This window comes from Neophocaena asiaeorientalis, unplaced genomic scaffold (assembly GCF_003031525.2).
Source record: "Neophocaena asiaeorientalis asiaeorientalis breed wild unplaced genomic scaffold, Neophocaena_asiaeorientalis_V1.1 scaffold504, whole genome shotgun sequence".
Classification (NCBI taxonomy): Eukaryota; Metazoa; Chordata; class Mammalia; order Artiodactyla; family Phocoenidae; genus Neophocaena; species Neophocaena asiaeorientalis.
The window spans coordinates 7,227,620-7,249,186 of NW_020174438.1; the positions used below are offsets into that span (position 1 = coordinate 7,227,620).

At 37.9% G+C, this 21,567-nt stretch overlaps 1 protein-coding gene across 2 annotated transcripts in view; it reads right to left on the bottom strand.

The window, feature by feature from the left end:
• Positions 1-4,089: 4,089 nt before the first annotated feature.
• ZNF215 (zinc finger protein 215) overlaps positions 4,090-21,567 on the bottom strand; it is a 145,381-nt gene continuing 127,903 nt past the window's right edge. For both annotated transcript variants that reach the window (XM_024757102.1, XM_024757103.1), the window contains 4 exons: positions 16,542-16,630; positions 15,028-15,160; positions 14,630-14,725; positions 4,090-4,961 (listed from right to left, as the gene is read on the bottom strand). In XM_024757102.1, the coding sequence (XP_024612870.1) occupies positions 4,090-4,961; positions 14,630-14,725; positions 15,028-15,160; positions 16,542-16,630 (1,190 nt within the window). The remainder of the gene's footprint in view (positions 4,962-14,629; positions 14,726-15,027; positions 15,161-16,541; positions 16,631-21,567) is intronic.

Genomic DNA, 21,567 nt, shown 5'->3' on the forward strand with positions numbered 1-21,567 from the left:
CAGTAATTACATTAGCAAGAGCCGGGAGAGAAAGTGTGGGAGTCTATGATGGACCAAATGTAAGTTACATTTGGGTTGAATTCATTGTCATGGGTGCAAACATCTGGAACCTGGAGTTTAACATGTTGCTTTAAACATCTGAAAGAGCAACCTATTCTGTTAAACTGGGTAATTAAAACCTGGAATCAAACTTGACCTACTTCTAATAACATAACTTCTCGAATACCATAGAGAATAGTGTTCAGAGGTGCAGGGTGATGGAATATTGGAAAGGATTTATTATTATTCTCTTCTCCAGAGTTAAGGGATGTTTTGAAAGGGGAGCAAAGACATCCTTGAAGAGCTTTGCTGTGTCTGTTCTGTGTAGGCTAGAGATGATGGTGAAAATTGCTGCAATGGAAATGGGTTTCTTGATCTTAACGGTAATCATATAACTCAAAAGTGGCAGATGACAGATGGTGGGCATGTGTTAGAGACAAAGGGTCATAATTACTGCAATAAGTTACAGGAGGGTAGGAATTAACAGTGTTTTGTTTGATCCAGAGGAATCTGTGCCAATAACAACTTGACCACAGCTTCCTAAATATGAAACAGATGGACAAATATTTAAGTGCTTATTGATATATTTAAGTATATGTAAGAGAGCCTGGGTGATATGCTTGCCTTGCCCCAGCTCATCTTTTTTAAAATTTAATTTAATTTATTTTTGGCTGTGTTGGGTCTTCATTGTATGTGGGCTTTCTCTAATTGCGGCTAGCAGGGGCTACTCTTCGTCGCGGTGCGTGGGCTTCTCATTTCGGTGGTTTCTCTTGTTGCGGAGCACGGGCTCTAGGTGCGTGGGCTTCACTAGTTGTGGCACGTGGGCTCAGGAGTTGCAGCACATGGGCTCAGTAGTGGTGGCTCGCAGGCTCTGGAGTACAGGCTCAGTAGTTGCAGCACATGGGCCCTAGAGCGCGTGGGCTTCAGTAGTTGTGGCGCATGGGCTCAGTAGTTGTGGTGCACAGGCTTAGTTGCTCCGCGGCATGTGGGATCTTCCCGGACCAGAGATTGAACCCATGTCCCCTGCATTGGCAGGCAGATTCTTAACCACTGCGCCACCAGGGAAGCCCCACCTCTAGCTCATCTCCGACCTAGTTCCTCAGTGACTGTTGTTGCACTGCTGTTGCTGAGTCTGGTGGTTCTCGAGTCATACTTGTTCTTTTTTGCTATCTCAGGTTGAGCTCTGCAATTGCTCCCTTGCTTTGTAGGCTGGATGCCTGGTCCTTTCTGCAGCTTTCTTGCACTTTCCTATTGTAGACTGTGCATCCAGTGCTGCCCTCTGGGGAAACACATGCATTCTTGAGGTTCCTGAATCCTTAACTCCTGATCTGTTCCCTCTGTGTACTGACTTTTTAAAGGCTCTTCATACATGTCAAATCAGCTCTCCAAAAAGGTAGGAATTATTTACACTCCTGTTAGTGGCTATGAGTTGCCATTTTGACAGTCCTGCTAAAATTGAGCTTTAATATTCCTTTCATATGTTATTAGCCCCAAGTGTTATGTTTTTATTATTGGTGAAGATAGTATTTTCCCCCATGTTTATTGGTTACACTTTTATCATGAATTGGCAGTTAATTTTTTAGACCAGTTTTCATTGATGTTCAACTTTTAATTTTTGATTTTAATATCAGCCTATATTATATATTCACCTAATTAATATACCTGCATATGATATAAATGTAATATTAACTATTCTTTTTTCCACACCAATGTGAAGTGATAATTTGTGACATGCTAAATTCTTACAAACATCTAGGTCTAGTTACAATCAATTCTGTCCCAGAGATGTCAATTCCTAGGTTAGTACTGCACTATGTTACTAGTAGTAAGACTCCTCTTATCATCCCCCTTTAATAAAAAGCTATATAGGTATTTTAACTTGTTACTTCTACAAAATAAACTTTATAATCACTTGGTGAAATAATCTTCCTAATGAAATATTTGATTAGAATGGTTTAATGTGGGGAGATTGAACATCTCTACAATTATCTTCTCATCCAGAAACATGTTTCCATTTATTCAAGGTATTTTTTGAGGGAAGTGGGGTGTATGTAGTATATCTGAATTAACTTATTAAATTTAAGTTTTTCAATTGATTTTTTTAGGTTGTCCTAATGGTCTACCACATCATCAGCAAATGATTTTCTCCTTTCCAATTTCCATTTATTTTCCTTTTCTCATTATTCCAACTGGCACTTTCAGAGCACTGAATAATTGTGGCGACAGGAATTTCACTTTTTGCCATTAGCATGAAGTCCAAACTTCTAAGGTGGCTTACAAGGCCTTTCACGATCTGGCCTTTGAGTCTCCCTCTAATTTCTCCTCTGTGTATTCCTGCTCCACTCTTTTCCAGTGCCACTTTCCAGTCAGTGAACGTGTTTCCTGATGCCATGCCCTCATCACTCTGTAGCTCTGTACTGTTTCTCCTTTTTCATCTCTTCTAACATTCCCACGCTCCACCACACACAATCTAGCTAATTTTCACTTTCTTCATGTTTCAGCTTAGATACCTGCCTTTGAATGCACATGATGAAATTCAAATGTTTATTGATAGGTTTATGGAAAAAGGCTGGAAGATGTTAACTGGCTGTAACTCTTCTGCAAAAATTAAATGTTAAGTGTACTCTAAAGGGGTTTTCTTCGAATCCAAGTATGTTTAGCTTAGTAAATAGTATATAGATCTTTTAATTTTTGGAAAGTGTAGAGATTTAGGAGTAAAAATAAGTATTTTACTTAGGCCCAAATAGCTAGCTGTTGAGAAAAAAGATAACAAATGAAAATAGTACTTTTATCTTTCAACCAGCCAAAAGAAAAGTATGGCTTATAAAAAAGTTGAACTATTGGACTCAGAATGCCTAAAAGGAGAATGTCATAATCCATTATATTAAACATGTCATTGCTTCGATGAGTGACTGAACTATATACCTCAAGAATTTCCTATGTTCAGAGTGTTTTTCTCTTAGGATTCTCCACAAGTTGCCTTATGTTTATATGAATTTCCCTGTCAATTATCTATACTTGTGTAGAGTTTTGTCTTAATTTAACAGCTTGTGATGTAAAGAATGAACAAATGAACATAGAATAATTTTTCACATTTATTAACTCATCATAGGAGTTCACTCCAGAATGTTTTCTGCTTTTGGATAACATATGAACTCTGACAAAAGTCACCATCAACATTCATTGGCAATGTCTCCAGTATGAATCTTTGGGGGCAAATTAAGATAAACATCTTGTCTCAAGAACCCTTTGGGATCCTGATGTAGCTTACAGAAAAAAGAGGCAGTTCTGGTACACAGAGTATTAGGACACTCTGTTCACCTTTTAATGTTTGGGATAAATGACAGCCCAAGGCTATGGATGTCTCTCAAGCCTACATCCCAAACAGTACTTCAACAAATGCAGATCTTGAGAATACATGTAGATTAACAACACGTCCACCCACCATTGCAGTTGAAAACCCTCTTCCAATTCCAGTCCCCACTCCACACGAGGACACCTAAGGATATTACTAGGTGTGAAGTAATTGGCTGTCACTGTGGTCTTTGCCATTAATTCAGAGTCAGTCCTTAGAAGTGTCTTTCTATGGATATATTCTTGTGAGTTCCTGGTTTCTTGTGACCTTCTTATAAGGACTGAAAGTTTGAGTTTTATTAGATGTCAACTCCAAGGGTATTGCTTGGCTCCTCCCTAATATCTACTTCATCAATAGATCAGGTGAATATAAGTATTCCATAGGTTCCATTTATGAACTAGGGGAAGATGATGACAATGGATATCGGAATAATGACAGACAAACACTATCATGTGGATATGTTTAACTCTGAACCCTTATGACTTCATTTGAAGCCTGGAAAAGCTCCCTCAGGTTTCTATCCAATAACAGATTTATCTCCATATTAATTCAGTCATATCAATTAAAGAATAATCTCCAACAAACATTTTCTTTCATTTACTATATTCACAGGATTCCTTCCAGAATAAATTCATGGACTTTGAATGAGTTCTGACTGAAGATAATCCCACATTCTTCCTGTCATAGGACTTCTCTCAAGTATGAAGTTTTTGGTGTTTAATCAGGTTTGAACTCCTGTTGAAAGTTTTCTCACATTCCTTACATTTGAATGGTTTCTCTCCTGTATGAATCACTTGATGTCGAATAAGTGAGGAGCTCCGGGTGAAGGATTTTCCACAGTTAACACATTCATAGGGATTATTTGCAGAACAGAATCTTGGATTTTTATTACTGTCTTCAGGCTGACTGAGGAGTTTTACATATTTATTGCCTTCGGAGGCCTTTGCTTCAGTGTGAATTTTTTGATGCTTAGTAAGGTTTGTACGTCGATTGAAGAATCTTCCACATTCGTTGCATTTATAGGGTTTCTCTCCTGTGTGAATGATCTGATGTCGAACAAGAGACGAACTGCGGCTGAAGGCCTTCCCACATTGATGACATTCATAGGAATTCACTGTGGCATGACTTTTTGGGTGCTGAGTATTTGTATTCAAGTTCAAGGCATTCCCACTTCCGTTATATTCTGAATGTTGCTTACCTACTGAGTCTAAATTAAATTCGAAGTTAGTTTTAAGCTGACCACACTTTGGGGAACCCCTTCTCATAGGAACTCCCTGTTGTGTGTCAAAAGTTGAGTTAACTGACTTAACATCAAAGCTTTCCTTATTTTCACTATATTCAAAGTCTCCCCCCTCAGTGTAGACTGCATTATGAACGAAAGCTTCTTGTGGCAAATTTATGTCCCAGTGTTCCTGGTTCTTATATAACCAATCATCACTTTTCCAGGCATCTAAAGGAGGATGTCCATTTTCAGTCAGTCTTGTCATAATCACTGCATGGGATGATTCTTCTCCAGAAATTCTCTGCTTTGGAACTAAATCCTGATTTTCTGAAATTATCTCTCTGTCTAAAAATAAATTTAAAATTCCATGAACAAGAAGAAGGGAAACTGCTTAATTAGGAAAGGGACACTAAGCCATATAAGGGTATACGCATATTTTATGGGTCTTTAAATACAGAATGGAAATGTGAGGCAAGGTTAGAAAACAAGGATTAAAGAAGAAATAAATGGGATAAAAATATTTTTAAAAGGATCAGGAGATCATAAAATATAAGAGCTATTCAAGAATACTAAGGAGAATACACAGAACTTAGGTAAAATATCAGCATATGAACTGGGATGGCATGGCATATCACAGTTCAAGCCATCACTGGTTCATAACTAGTCTGTGAAAGTTATACCTAATCTTCCTTTCTCTAGCATCCTGTCTCTTTTACCCCAAGGTGTTCCACATAATAGCCCTTCAAAAATACCAATTTAATCATTTCTTCAGGAACATGTCTAAATTTATAGGTCCCATAGCTTAACAGCTAAAAGCAAACTTGCAATCACAGTGCCCCTATTTTCCATACAGAGAAATTATTCCCTGCATTTAACAGAGGCAGAAATAACTGTAATATATGATAGCAGGGAAACCAGTCTTATCCTGGGCTCAAAATAATCACTCCTGATTCCAACAGTGCTCAGACACTTCTATGTGTTTCCTAGAACTCAAAACTTTACCTATTCTGATTCAGGTTGGGTTCTTCTGTTTTCACCTGCCTTCATTTTCTCTATTTCATTTGATAGAGTTCCAGTTTCCTTCTCAAATTCCTTTTTCACTTAGTTTCTATATAAATATACCCAGTATACTGTATATTCTAGCATTTTAAAAAAAAATTAAATTTAACTGACTTCCCTTCTTTCTCCTTTTCCACATAACATCAGATATATCTAATGATTTTATCTTCTATACTTTATTGGTAGCCAAGCAAGACCTTCAGCTTTGCAGTTTCACACAGTCACTAGAACACCTCTACTTGACCATCCCTACTCTCTTCCAAAACTCAACAAATGAGAGACTATCATCTTCCATGTGGAAAGAACTTCCCTCAATGTCCTCATTTTCATTCAGTGAGTCACTGGCCTTCTAACATTTACACTAGGGTTCATGAAGAGAACTTGAATAACCATTGCTCTTTATCTCTCATATCTAATCTGTCCTTAGGTACTATTACTTTACTTTATGAAATGACTTTTACCTCAAAGCAGCTCTCACTGATACATCCAGCTCTGTCAAGTATATATCAGCTCAGGCTTCTTTAGTCTAATCTCTACGAGAAATCATTATTTGTCTGTAAAATGCCCATACTGGAAACTAGACAATTAAATCAGAATCTCCTAGGATGAAGCCTAGGAATATAATGGAAACATCGATTGTAGATTTCCTGTCTCTACCTCACCAGTGTATATTGGATGTGTGGGGGCAGATAACTTGTCCCTTTAACTCACAGGTTTTCAGAGAGATAGGAACCTCTTCCAAACCTGGACTTAATTTACAGGATGAGTTCCTGGACTTCAAGATTGATGCCATAATGAAATGACATCTTAGGAGACAGTAAATGTAATTAACAAGGGAGAAAAATAAAGTTAATTTGTGGCCAGAGGACAGACTATAGCAGATCAGAATTATGGCACTTTCTCTGATACGCTCCTCATAGAGAAGTGGAGTCTATTTTTCTTCCCCTGGAATCTGGGCTGATCCTGCGACTGCTTGGCCAACACAATGTGATAGAAGTGATACTAGACTATTTCTGGGCCTAGCCTTTATTTTATTAAAAAAAATTTTTTTTAATTAATTAATTTATTTTTGGCTGCGTTGGGTCTTTGTCTCACTGTGCTTTCTCTAGTTGCAGTGAGGGGGCTACTCTTCATTGTGGTGCACGGGCTTCTCATTGTGGTGGCTTCTCTTGTTGCAGAGCATGGGCTCTAGGCATGTGGGCTTCAGTAGCTGTTGCGCATGCGCTCAGCAGTTGTGGCTCGCGGGCTCTAAAGCTCAGGGCTTAGTTGCTCCTCAGCATGTGGGATCTTCCCGGATCAGGGATCGAACCTGTGTCCCTTGCACTGGCAGACGTATTCTTAACCACTGCGCCACCAGGGAAGTCCCTGGGCCTAGCCTTTAAAAGACCCACAGCTTTCAATTCCTCTCAGGATGTTCCCTCTCAGAACCTTGTTGCCATGCTGTGAGAAGTCCTTGCCTCAGTAGAGGCCATATATAGGTGTTGTGGTCCACAGGACTAGCTAAGTTCCCAGTGACAGCTAGCATCAACTTCCATCTATGTGATCATAGTTGGAATGGCCAAGTCATCTTGGCCATTCCATCCCAGTCAAGCTCCCAAAACACTGCATCCTCAGCGAACATCATATGGAATGTAAGAATTCCTAAGTCAACTCATGAAATTGTGAGAATTAATAAAATAATTGTTTTAAGTCACTAAGTTTTTGGGTAATTTGTTAGAAATAATAGATGACCAAAACCGTAATTTTGTTCTAGTAGTATTTATTAAATAGCAAAATTCCTAGTTGTATTTCCCTAAGTAAATCTATGTTCTCCTCATATTTGTACAACTCATTTTTCATGCAACTTCCTTATTTCTATTTTTAAAATCACTCTCATGTATTTTGTTATTTTCAAGTCAGTTGGTTCTAATATGTAGAAAAGCTGCTAATATTTTTATTTTATATCTGGCCACCTTAACGAAATTCTAAACAGATACAATCATTTTGATACTGAGTCTCTTGGATTTTCTAAGTAGAAAGTTATCATACACAAATAGATTTTTCTCTTTTCTATTAATTTTCTCATTTGTTTCATTTATTTTTCTTTCATTAGTTAAAACCTTCAGGTAAATATTAAATAATTATGGTAATAGGCCTAAGAATCTGTTGATTTTAGTGTTAATACCATTGTTTATCTTTACACATAATATTAACCAATGATTTGTTCTCTTTTTGCTCTAATAGATTTCAAATCACTGGCTTATTCCTGACCATTAATTCCAAACTCATAAACTGTGCTTTATCTGTAAGACTTTGTTCCTGTCTCTAACCTAAAACAAAAATAAACACTTTAAACCTTAGCCTATAATCCTAATTCTGGGTCTCTGCCTACTTCTCTCCTGGAGACCAGCCCATGCCAAACCACCTCTGCCTTTCTTTGGCCTAACAATTTCCCCCAACTTCTCAAATCACCTAGTTAGTTAAACTCTCCAAAATCTGGCTTTATATTCTCTATCCAAATTTATCTATACTGTCTCTAGTAAACTTGGATCGTTGATTCTTGTTCAATATCTGAAACATTTGGTGAGCCTTAAAAATATATATGTGTGGGGCTTCCCTGGTGGTGCAGTGGCTGAGAGTCTGCCTGCTGATGCAGGGGACACGGGTTCGTGCCCCGGTCCGGGAAGATACCACATGCCGCAGAACGGCTGGGCCTGTGAGCCATGGCCACTGAGCCCGTGCATCCGGAGCCTGTGCTCCACTATGGGAAAGGCCACAACAGTGAGAGGCCTGCGTACCGCAAAAAAAAAAAAAGAAGGATATAACATGTTCTTGGATTGGCAGAATCAATATTGCCAAAATGACTATACTACCTAAGGCAATCTACAGATTCAATGCAATCTCTATCAAATTACATTTTGTGTAATTGGCATTACACAAACTTATGGTTACCAAAGGAGAAAGGGGAAGGGATAAATTAGGAGTTTGAGATTAATATATACACACTACTATATACATACTGTGAAAGTGGCATTCTTCACAGTAGAACAAAATATTTTTTAATTCCTATGGAAACATAAAAGATGATCTTGAGAATAGCAGAAGCAATCTTGAGAAAGAAAAATGGAGCTGGAGGAACCAGGCTCCCTGACTTCAGACTATACTACAAAGCTACAGTGATCACAACAGTATGGTGCTGGCACAAAAACAAATACAGATCAGTGAAACAGGATAGAAAGCCCAGAAATAAACCCATGCACCTACGGTCAATTAATCCACCATAAAGGAGGCAAGAATATAGAGTGGAGAAAAGACAGTCTCTTCAATAAGTGGTGCCAGGAAAAATGGACAGGCTACATGTAAAAGAATGAAATTAGAACATTCTCTAACCCCATATACAAAAATAAACTCAAAATGGATTAAAAACCTAAATGTAAAACCAGATACTATAAAACTCCTATAAAAACATAGGCAGAACACTCTGACATAAAATGCAGCAATATCTTTTTGGATCCATCTCCTAGAGTAATGAAAATAAAAACAAAAATAAATAAATGGGACCTAATTAAACTTAAAAGCTTTTACACAGCAAAGGAAACCATAAACAAAACAAAAAGACAACCTACAGAATGGGAAAAAATATTTGCAAATGATGCAACTGATAAGCAATTAATTTTCAAAATATACAGACAGCTCATATATCTCAATATCAAAAAAACAAACAACCCAATCAAAAAATGGGCAGAAGATCTAAATACACATTTCTCCAAAGAAGACATACAGATGCCCAAAAGGCACATGAAAAGATGCTCAACATCCCTAATTATTAGAGAAATGCAAATCAAAACTACAATGAGTTATCACCTTAACACTGGTCAGAATGGCCATCATCAAAAATTCTATAAATAATAAATGCTGGAGAGGGTGTGGAGAAAAAGGAACCATCCTACATTGTTGGTGGGAATGTAAACTGGTACAGCCACTATGGAGAACACTATGGAGGTTTCCTTAAAAAACTAAAAATAGAACTACCATATGACCCAGCAATCCCACTATTGGGCATATATCCACACAAAACCATAATTAAAAAAGATACATGCACCTCAATGTTCACTGCAGCACTATCTGCAATAGCCAAGACGTGGAAGCAACCTAAGTGTCCATCAACAGAGGAATGGATAAAAACGATGTGGTACATATATACAATGGAATATTACTCAGCTATAAAAAAGAATGAAATAATGCCATTTGCAGCAACATGGATGGACTAGAGATTATCATACTAAATGAAATGAGTCAGAAAGAAAAGGACAAATATCATGATGTCACCCATATGTGGAATCTAAAAAAAAAAATGATACAAATGAACTTAAATACAAAATAGAAACAGACCTACTGACATAGAAAACAAACTTATGGTTACCAAAGGGGAAGGGGGGACGGATAAATTAGGAGTTTGAGATTAATATATACACACTTCTATATATAAAATAGATAACCAACAAGGACCTACTGTATAGCACAGGGAACTGTACTCAGTATTTTGTAATAACCATTAAGAGAAAAGAATCTGAAAAAGAATATATATATATATATATATATATATTCCATATATATATGGAATCACTTTGCTGTACACCTGAAACTAACATTGTAAATCAACTACACTTCAATTCAAAAAACTGTGGAAATCTTAAAAAAAAGACATGATGCATGTGTGTATTTGTGTGTGTGTATACATGTTCCATGTGGCCAAGTTGGGCTTCTCATAAGCATAGTGGTATCAGGGTACTAAAACTAGTGGCTGCTGAATTCCAGGAGAAAGAAGCGGAAGCTGCAAGTCCTGTTACAGGCTAGACCTGGAATTGGCACAGTGTCACTTCTGCTACATTTTATTGATCAAAGAATCTAGTGCCAGCTCAGAGTCAAGGGGAGGGAAAACAACATCTACACTTCAATGGAGGGAGTGACAAAGATTTTGTGGCCATCATTAATCCACCAAAATCCATTAACTGGTAAAATAAATGACATTTACTGAAGTAAATTCCAGATTGATTAAGGTATATTATATTTAAATAATGAAGTAGATGGAGTCAGAATAAAATGAAAAAATGTTCCTTAGTTTTGGGATGGAAAAATTCTTATGTATAAAATTAACAGATATAAAACAATGGGGGAGATACATGATAACATAAAAAATATGGCAGGCTCTATGAATAAAATAATTTTTAAAAATGTCTTCAGACACATCTCATTTGCCACAAATATGGTCAATAGTGAGAATTAAACATAAGCTTATAATATACCAATTAAAAACCTCTAAAATCTTGATAATGGACATAAAAGAACCATTTACTGAATCACAGATGACCAAAACAAATAATTTTTACTTTTCTCATAATCCAGTATCTGTCAATCTATCTATCTGTTTCTTTGGTTCCTACATATGTGCAAAAGGCGCAGATATAAATGTAGGCAGAAAGAGACACATTGCCTTCCCTCAAGGAACACAAAGCCTAGGGTGAGACAAAGACTCACAGAGACACATGTAGAGTATATTTGTGATAAATGGTAAGAGGAAAAGAATATGGTGCTATGGGAGTATATAGAAAAAACTAACCTAGTTAAGAAATGCTTCCCTGAGGAGATATGGACCTATTTGAGATCTGAAGGAATAGGAGTCAACTAGGCAAAGATAGGAGGAAGAGCATTAAGTAAAGAAACAACACGCACAGAGGTCCTGTGATGGGAGAGGGCAAGCCACACTCAAGGGACAACAGAAATATGTTCCCTATGGAAGTGTTTTTTCTCTACTGAACCCCAACACCTATCAGAGTGCACAGGGCACAGTAGATGCTAATACATATTTGATGCTGGCTGACAGAGTAGATCAGTGTGGTTTGAGTGCAAAAAGGATGTACTATGAGATGAGGTTGGAGAAGTAGGTAGGGACAAGTGTGTTGTGAAGTAAGCAAAACTGGATTCAGTACAGAAGTTTCAGCAAGTACATGATAAACCATGATCTCCATGACTGCAGTGTGGTTCAAACACTGGAGTTGTGGAGGGGAGACAGAGCTAAGAGGGAAGCCAAGATCTCGTATTAAGACAAGAGGCTATGGTGATAGTTCAGGTGAGAGATGACAGGACATGGACTACAGTAATGGCATTGCAGATAGAGAAGTAGAGACATTTAAGAGATATTTAGGATAAAAAACAAGTATTAGAGAGGTGAATGAGAAGAGGCTGTCAAGGATAATACTTAAACTGTACTTGTATAACTGGATGGATGGCAGCTCATCCAGCTAGGGAACAATGGAAGAATACTGGAAAGGAAAAAAATCACTTGGGTTTTATGAAATTTAAGGCATCTTTGAGACATCCAAGAGAAATGTCATGTGTATATAAATTTTAGTTCAGAGCTGAAGCCTGAGCTGGGGATATGAACTTGTAAGCTGCTATAAATGTGTGATCATTGAAGCTTCAGTTGTAGATGGAAGAAAATACAGAGTCAAAAGAGAAGACAGGATGAGATCAAATGTTGAAAAACTGAAATGTATTAGATAGGTAGAGAAGGACAGGTCTGCAGTAGACAGAGACAGACTAGCCAGAAAGAGAAGAAACTCAGGAGTATTACAGGAACCTAGGAGTGTTTTCAGAACGAGCAGCAGTTAACAGTGTCACTTGCTATTGAGAAGTCAAATGAGATAAGGAATTAAAAAGTGTCCCCTGAAGCTCGCTCCGATAAAGTCATGAGTGACTTGAACAAGAACTGTTGAAGATTAGTATTTCGGGTAAAAGCTCAACAGGAACGGGTTGAGGAATAAAAGGTGAGAAAAAGAGAAAAGCAAGTATAAAACACCTGGAGAAGTCTGGCTATAAAGAGGTGAGAAACAGAGTATTAGAAGAGGGTGTAGGGTTGAGAGAGAAAGTTAAAAAATTAATAATGACCTGAAAATGTTAAAAAGCTAATGGGAGAATGAGGCAGAAATGGTGAAAATAGAAGTTAAAAAAAGCAGGGAGAAATGTGGTTGAAAGGATAATCAGGGAGAGGATTTACCTTATGAAAGAATAAATGGAGTCAATTGCCTAACAAATTAATAAAGATTTCAGGTAAATGATACCCAGTGTTTGCTCAGGTGATAATAGAGATATAATAACTAAAGTGATAGTAACACTCTCATTATTAGTGAGTATGAGTTGGTAGTAGACAACATAGTTCTTTTGTAGAGAATATAACCTAATGTAACAAGACAGTTAATATAGTTATACCCTTTGATGATGAAGTTCCTCTTCTAAGAAGGAATCCTGTGAAAGGAATCATATATGCCTGAAAACCTGGCAACAAACTAAATGTCTAACAGTTGGGGTGGGGAATGGTTAATTATTATACATGTGTGAGGGGCTGTCATATGCAAATTAGAAACCACATTTTCATAGACTAATTAAATGGGTTTTTGTTCATGATATCACATGAGGTGAGAAGAGCAGAATACATAATGACACATTCTCGATGATCCCAGTTTTGTTGAAAAATATTTACAAGCCATAGGCACACATCACCACAAAGAAAATGGCTTAAGAAAACAAACCACGATGTTAATACTGCATAGCTCTGGGTAGTGAGGTAACAGGGTGAGTTATATTCCTCTTTATACTTTACTTACTAAAATTTATATTAAGCACACAACAATTTCTAATTTCACAAACAAAATGTTAATAAGAATAAAGAGATTACGTTGACGGTAGGAAGGCACAAGTTAAGGAGGTCTACAGTAAAAGAAGGAAAAATGGAAGATTACTGGAGTCACCCTAGTATAAAGCAGTTCCTTTTCTTTAAAAGAGAGAATATGATTTAATGTTAACATTTGCTTATATAACACCACATGCCAGACGCTGTTCTAAGTGTGCTACACATATCAACTCATTTAATCCCCACAGTAATGTGGAGGTAAACACTGTTACATTACAGAAGAGGAAACTTGGCAGGGAGGCTGCCCCAGGCAACTCTGCCTGTGTTAAGAGTCTGTGTTCCTCCTCCTACACTGTTGGTGGGAATGTAAACTGGTGCAGCCACTATGGAGAACAGTATGGAGGTTCCTTAAAAAACTAAAAATAGAGTTGCCATATGATCCAGCAATCCCACTCCTGGGCATATAGCCACACAAAACTATAATTTGAAAAGATACATGCACCCCAATGTTCATGGCAGCACTATTTACAATAGCCAAAACATGGAAACAACCTAAATGTCCATTGACGGATGAATGGTAAAGACGTGGTACATATATGCAATGGAATATTACTCAGCTCTAAAAAGAATGAAATAACGCCAGTTGCAGCAACACGGATGGACCTAGAGATTATCACACTAAGTAAATCAGAAAAAAAAATCATATAGTATCACTTATATGTGGAATCTAATATATGACACAAATGAACTTATCTATGAAACAGAAACAGACTCACAGAAATAGAGAACAGACTTGTTGCCAAGGGGGAGGGAGGAGGGGAGGGATGGATTGGGAGTTTGGGATTAGCAAATGCAAACTATTATATATAGAATAGATAACTAACAAGGGCCTACTGTATAGCACAGGCAGCCATATTCAATACCCTATAATAAGCCATAATGGAAAAGAATATGAAAAAGAATACACACACACACACACACATACATATATATATGCATAACTGAATCACTTTGCTGTACACCAGAAACTAACACAACATTGTAAACCAACTATACTTCAATTAAAAAAAAATAAAAGAGTCTGTGTTCCTAACCCACACCACTTTTTTGCATGTCCATATAAGAAAAGGAATCTGTGAACAAAAAGCAATGACTTTTCTTCTTCAAAGTTTAGCTGGTTTGCTGTCACCTCCCAACCAACAACTCAAACCCTGGGTTGTACATTATCTGTGTATTAAATGAACAGAAGCTTCTTACAAATGCCTCAGATCTACCTGTTGCTTACCAAAAACAGCTGTTCTTAGAATTTCTTGCTCCATTATCCAACTTTTTTCCTTACTCTCCAACCTGGAGGTCTCAACTGGTTTGGAAAGTAGATGCTCTGTACACGGGGAAAAGGAAAACAAACAAACACATTTCAGACATTTTTATAGGGAAGAGAATCCCATCCCAAAGTAGTAGTCTAAGAGCTGCTAAAAGATAAGGCCAGTGGACCTGTGTATTTCTAGCTCTACATCAGAAAAGACTTTCAATCACATACAGCAAGAAAATCTGCTATTGTGCCCAGAAGTTATTAAGAAACCTAAACTGAAACCCAAATGCCCTCAACCACTTCAACAGTAGTTCTTAACAGTAGATGAAGAGACTGCTAAAGGGCAGATTAGGTAAATACGCAGACGCCACCTTTATGCAATGAATTCAGGTTCCTATAGTTCTCCAGCATCACATCCCTGTACAGGTTCTTTACAGCAGGGTCCAGTTGCCCCCACTCTTCCTCGCTGAATTCCACAACCACATCTTTGAGTGTCACTGGCTCCTAAAACATTAAGTTCCTTTTTAATCAAAGGTCTCAAAGATATTACTAGAGGAGAAATGAATTTGGAAAGAACAGGGTGGGTGGCAAGAATATACAAAAAAAAATTGATAGGACAACGTTTGGAGTTCCAAGTGATAAAAATCAAGTTACCTTAGGGGCCTATCAACTTGGTACTCTTTGAGGGCTGCGAAAGGAAAATGAAGGGCTGTCCTAACTCTAGATTAGCTTACATTTTAACCGAGGAGAAAAACCGGTTGGAATAATTGTGGAACAAAAAATTACTATAGAGTACAAATAATTTACACAGAAAGAGTTCAGAATAGGAAGAGTTTAAGGCAGATTTGAGGGAAATTTATAATGAAAATGTAGGCTCTCCTAGCAGAACAGGGAGCATCTCTAACTGAGAAACGCTGTCAGCTAATGTCTCATCCTTCAGGTCTCAGAGCCCAATGTCACTTTGTCAGATAGGCCTTTCCTGATTACCCAATAAAGTAGCCATCTTCCTAATCAGTCTGTTTCTTTATTTTCTCCCTAATAATTATTACCATCTGCAATTATCTTATTTGCTTGTGTTTGTCTACTTCTAGTAGTATGTAATCTCCACAAAGGCAGGCATTTTGTTTCATTTACTGTCATATTCCCAGCCCTTAGAAATGTTAGGCACTGCATAAATACTGGTTATAAGGGCCTTCATCCCATCAGCTGTTGCACTTTTCTATCCAGCATTCTCAACCTTGTCCTTATAGTTTACCTTCAATCACACTGAAACACACAAATCCTTCCTCTACCTCAGAGCCAGTCTTTGTGAATAAGTTGTCTACATGTGTTTTGCCTACCTCCTCACTTTTCCTCTTTCCTCAACCCTCTGCAACCTGGCTTCTATTCCCATGCATGCTTGTATCTCCATGATGTTAAGAGAATAGACACTACTCAGGCTGCACTTTTCTGAACTTTTAAAGGATTTCTCCTTGAAATACGGTCATTCCTTGCTTTCACAGTGACATCATGTTTTCCTGGTTTTCCTCTACCACTTTGGTCCTTTCACTTCAGTATCCTTTGAGGTTTCTTCTGCTCCTGCCTATTAAATGACATTGCTCAGGATTCTGCCCTCGGCTTACTTCACTTTTCATTCTAAACATTCCCTGGTTAGGCCCTATGTCTATACCTTCAATTATCATCTACAATCTCAAGGGTAGAGATGCACAGAGAATATACAAAAATTAAATATTTTCCAAAAAGTGTATCATCAAGTAAAATAGATCCAATGTCCAGCATATCATCAACTAAAATAGTCATGTTCTTAGATGGAACTGTTTGGCAAAAGTTCACAGACCTAAAAAGAAAAAGCAGAACATTACAATAGAGTGGAATCCTAATTTACCTGGGATTTGCCTGTTAGTGAGTCAGCTCCCATTTTTTCTTGCTTGACGCTCCCCTTCTGGAGTAGGGCAGAATCCTTGCAGGTTATACCTGAGGAAGACGAAGGAAAACATTAGGGAGACAAGTTTTTCCTTGGAGAAACTTTTAATAATTATAGTACTTTTAACATGCTACTTCAGAAGTTTGAAATTTAATGATGTCAGGCTCTACCAGCAACCACAATCTCCAGGAGTGGGGCCCAGATCTTATATTTTTAAAAAGCTCTAAAAGTGATTTGCATATTCTACCAGGGGTCAAGAACTCCTTGATCAGAGAGAAGGCCAAAATAATATTTTGATGCCTCATCTGTGGTTATAGCAGATCCAAAAAAAAACACTTTAATCTTGTCAAAACTAAATCCTAACTAAGGCTTAGCCACCACAGGCTGTAATTCTACTGGGAGCTAAGAATATTTTACCCAACCAATCACTTTCTCAAAGACATTGGGGATTAATCTACTCAAGGATTCTTTTCCTCTAAGTCGCTCTGTGTATACTATACACAGACTCAGGCAGTCTGGTCACCTTGGACTACTGACTCATCCAGGACATAAAAATCGAAGCAGCAACCGATTCTCTTCTCCAGCCCTTTGGTGAGACGTATACCCAAGGGCTACTTCCTAATGTTTCTCCGAGATTCATTAATTACACCACTAATCCTCAAATGCCAGACTATGGGCCAATACTGGTCTGTGAAGAAGTTTTCATTGATTCAGGGTGAAATAAGAAAAAATAGAAACAATGCAGGAATTATTTACGTTTTATAAATAAAGGCAGGATTTGAAAAAAAATCCAAATTTCTCAGCAATTTGAATACTGCCACAAGATTACAGTCTGTTAACTTTATTCAGGCCTATAACACTTTGTGAAACCTGTCTGCTCAGTCCCATAACCCCTAGGACAGTCAATACCACGTTCTTTTTTTATATGATTTATTTTTTAAATTAATTTTTATTGGAGTACAGTTACTTTACCATGTTGTGTTAGTTTCTGCTGTACAGCAAAGTGAATCAGCTACACAAATACATATATCCCCTCTTTTTTGGATTTCCTTCCCATTTAGGTCACCACAGAGCACTGAGTAGAGTTCACTGTGCTATACAGTAGGTTCTCATTAGTTATCTATTTTATACATAGTAGAATATCACATTGTTTCTTGGTCTTGTCATTCTTGGAAATATGCGAGATATCTTGAAAAGATGCAAAAGCCTTCAAAGAGCCATCCCTTTTTTATTGCTCTGAGTATTGTTTCCTTCCCGTAACTCTTCTTTCCTGCTGACTTCCTTCCTGAACCTTTACAGTTGTGTTCTCTGAAACTCTCATGCCATTCAAAGAAAAATTCCTATATATTCCCTAGCTCTTTATAAAATATTCTTTCTCCCTTCTAATCTAAAATGGATCTTGGCCACCATCAAAGCCACCTCTTCTCATCCTCCAATACTATGGTCTTGGTAGTCGTTTTGATATATGCATACTTCTCCATTCCCATTTCCTCATAAAGATTTTTCTACGCTCATACAAAAACTTTTCATAGTGGTTCATGCCATTTAGCTAGGGCCTTCTTGATGTTGTAATACACTAAGCTATTGCAAATTCATTTATTCAGCCCGTATTTACTGAGTACCTCCCATGTGTGAGGCACACAGATGCCTGCCCTCAGGGAGCCTATAGTCTGTCGTGAACGACAGACATTAAATAAGTAATTGCACTAGGTCAGTAAGAACTTTACTTAGCTAAAATTGTTGCTTTCCACACCAAATCATAATCTTTTCAACAACCCAGCCTGAAGACCCTTGACAACCTTGTTTCTAACAACCATCAGCAATCAAGCTACTTCCTTTTTCATACTGGGGTCCTTATATACTTCAAATTGTTCTACTCTGAGAACAAACTTGAATGAATCAATCCCTAACCATATTTTCCTATCCTTTCAACTTTCCTATCCTTCCATCAAGGTTCCACCATAGTACATTGCTTCTTTAATTTTCTCCCCGTCTATCATCCCTCTTGTGAAGTTACTTTCTTTTCTATGCAGCTTGGATTTTATGGTAAATCACTTGCAGATTTACTCTCTTCAGACTTGAAATTCCTTGAACACTGATCCTTTATATCTAACATCCAATCTTAGCTTGATCCAGTAATCTCTTTTACTTCACCTTTTTAAATAATTGAGGTAAAATTCACATAACAAAAAATTCACCATATTAACCATTCTAAAGTACACAATTCATGGGTTTTAGTATATTCACAGTTTTGTGCAACCGTCACCACTATCTAATTCCAGAACATATTCATTACCCCCAAAAGTAACCCCATACCCGTTAAGGAGTCACCTCCCATTCCCCTTCCCTCCATGCTGTCTCTTTGGATTTGCCTATTCTGGGCATTCCATGTAAATTCAGTCCTATGGTATGTGACCTTTTTTGTCTGACTTCTTTAAATTAGCATATTTTGAAGGTTCATCCATGTTGTAGCATGTGTTAGTTCTTTGTTCCTCTTAATGGCTGAATAATACTCCACTGTATGAATATCAATTTGTTTATCCATTCATCAGTTGATGAACTTTTGGATTGCTTCCATTTTTTTGGTTATTATGAATAATGCTGCTATGAACATTCATATACAAATTTGTCAAATGCTTTTTCTGCATCAATTGAGATGATCATGTGATTCTTCCCTTCATTGTACTGGTATGGTGTATAATGTTGATTTTCACATTTGAACCATCCTTGTATTTCTGGGATAAATCCCACATGGTCATGATGTATAATCCTCTTAATATGCTGCTGGGTTTGGTTCACTAGCTTTCTTTTCTTGTGATGTCTCTCTCTGGCTTTGGCATCAGATTAAAACTCCCAACATAGAATAGGTTAGGAAGTATTCCTGCCTTTTCTGTTTTTTAGAAGAGTCTGAGAAAGTTTGGTGTTAATTATTGTTTTAATGTTTGGTAGAATTCACCAGTGAAGCCATGTTGTCCTTGGGTTTACTTTGTTGAAATTTTAAAAATTACTGATTCAGTCTCTTTAGTCGTTACAGATGAGTTGAGTCACTTTTGGTAGTTTGGGAGTTTTTCTATTTCATCTAAGTTTTCACAGTATTCTCTGATAATCTTTTTGATTTATGCAAGGTCAGTAGTAATACCCCTACCTTTATTCCTGATTTTATTTTGGTCTTCTCTTTTTTTTGCTTGGTCATTGTAGCTAAACTTTTATCAATGTTGTTGATGTTTTCAACCTTTTTTTGAATTTATAAAGTCTATATTCTTTGTTGTGTGTGCCCACTTAAGTCTGTTTCCTTAACTTAGTGGTTAGCTAGCGATTCCAGAGATTTCCTTAAATGCTTGAAACCAGAAAAACAAAAATCATTTCCTAGCCTTTGCAGATGGGCTGTCTGCATCAGAAAATGCCTTCAATACTTAGCCAGATAGTTTTCACCCCTGCCTTAGTCTTCATTTCCTGATCGAGCAGAGCCTGAAGACCAGCCAGAGGTGAGAATCAGGGAATTCTCAGGTCTTTCTGAACATGTACCCAGCCTTCTAGATCTCTAAGAATATGTAGGAGCTTTCAAATCCCTTACTCTCTAAAGCACCTTTCCTCCCATCTTTTTGTTTAGTCTACGTTTGTCCCAACTGTTTATTTGCTGTCCCAGGTAGCAGTGGCTAATACATTTTTCATTAAATGTTTCTGACAAGTGCTAGCCAGGTAGCCACTTCAGCCCTGAGAGGTCTAAGGTAGGTAAAATATGGGCAAACACTTTAAGTGGGTTCTTCAGGGATCCATGGCACGTTAAAAGAAAACAAAAGCCTTTCTCGGTCCTGTATTACCCTGAAACCTCTCATTTTCTTCCCAAACTTCTCAAGAATAGTCTATAATGATTATCACATTCCCACCTCATACTTCGTATTTTTTTGACCCATGTGATAGGCAGAATAGCCCCCTGAAATGTCCATGCCCTAATCCTTGGATACATGGCAAAAGGGAGGTCCAGTGGTTAGGACTCAGCACTTTCACTGCCAGGGCCGGGGTTCAATCTCTGGTCGGGGAACTAAGATCCCGCAAGCCTCATGGCACGGCCAAAAAAAAAAGGACTCAGCAATATTAAAGTTAAAGATCCTTGAGATGAATAAATCATCCTGGGGACTTCCCTGGTGGTGCAGTGGTTAAGAATCTACCTGCCAATGCATGGGACACGGGTTTGATCCCTGGTCCGGGAAGATCCCACATGCCGCAGAGCAACTAAGCCCGCGCGCCACAACTACTGAAGCCCGTGCACTCTAGGGCCCGCAAGCCACAACTGCTCAGCCCACGTGCTGCAACTACTGCAGCCCACACACCTAGAGTCTGTGCTCTGCAACAAGAGAAGCCACCGCAATGAGAAGCCCGAGCATCGCAACGAAGAGTAGCCCCTGCTCGCTGCAACTAGAAAAAGGCCGTGTGCAGCAACAAAGACCCGACACAGCCAAAAAAATAAAAATTAAAAAGAAAAATCATCCTGGATTATCTGGGTGGTCTCAATCAAATTACATTAATCTTGAAAAGTGGAGAACTTTTCCCAGCTGTGGTCAGTGAGACAGAGAGAGTGAAAGAGTGAGTGTGAGCGTGTGCATGTATGCCAGCACACACCATGACAATAGTGTCAGAGAGATGGCAGTGTGAAAAGGACTTGGCTCACCACCGCCAGCTTTGAAGTTGGGGGAAAGGGAGCCTGAGGCCCAGAAAGAAATGAATTCCTGCTGATGTCTTGATTTTAGCCCAGGGAGACCCATGTTGGACCACGGATCTAATCAACAATTTCAATAAATTATTTTCAATACTCATCTTAACAGGACCTTTTTGTTGCAACATTGTTGAACACTCCCTTCTTGAAGATTTCTTTTTTCTTAGCTCAAGATACCAATCTTTCCTGGTTCCTTGCTTTCTAGATTACTCCTTTCTAGCTTGCTTCCCTGAGTTTTCTTATTTTGCTCAGTACTTCATTTTATTTCCTTTT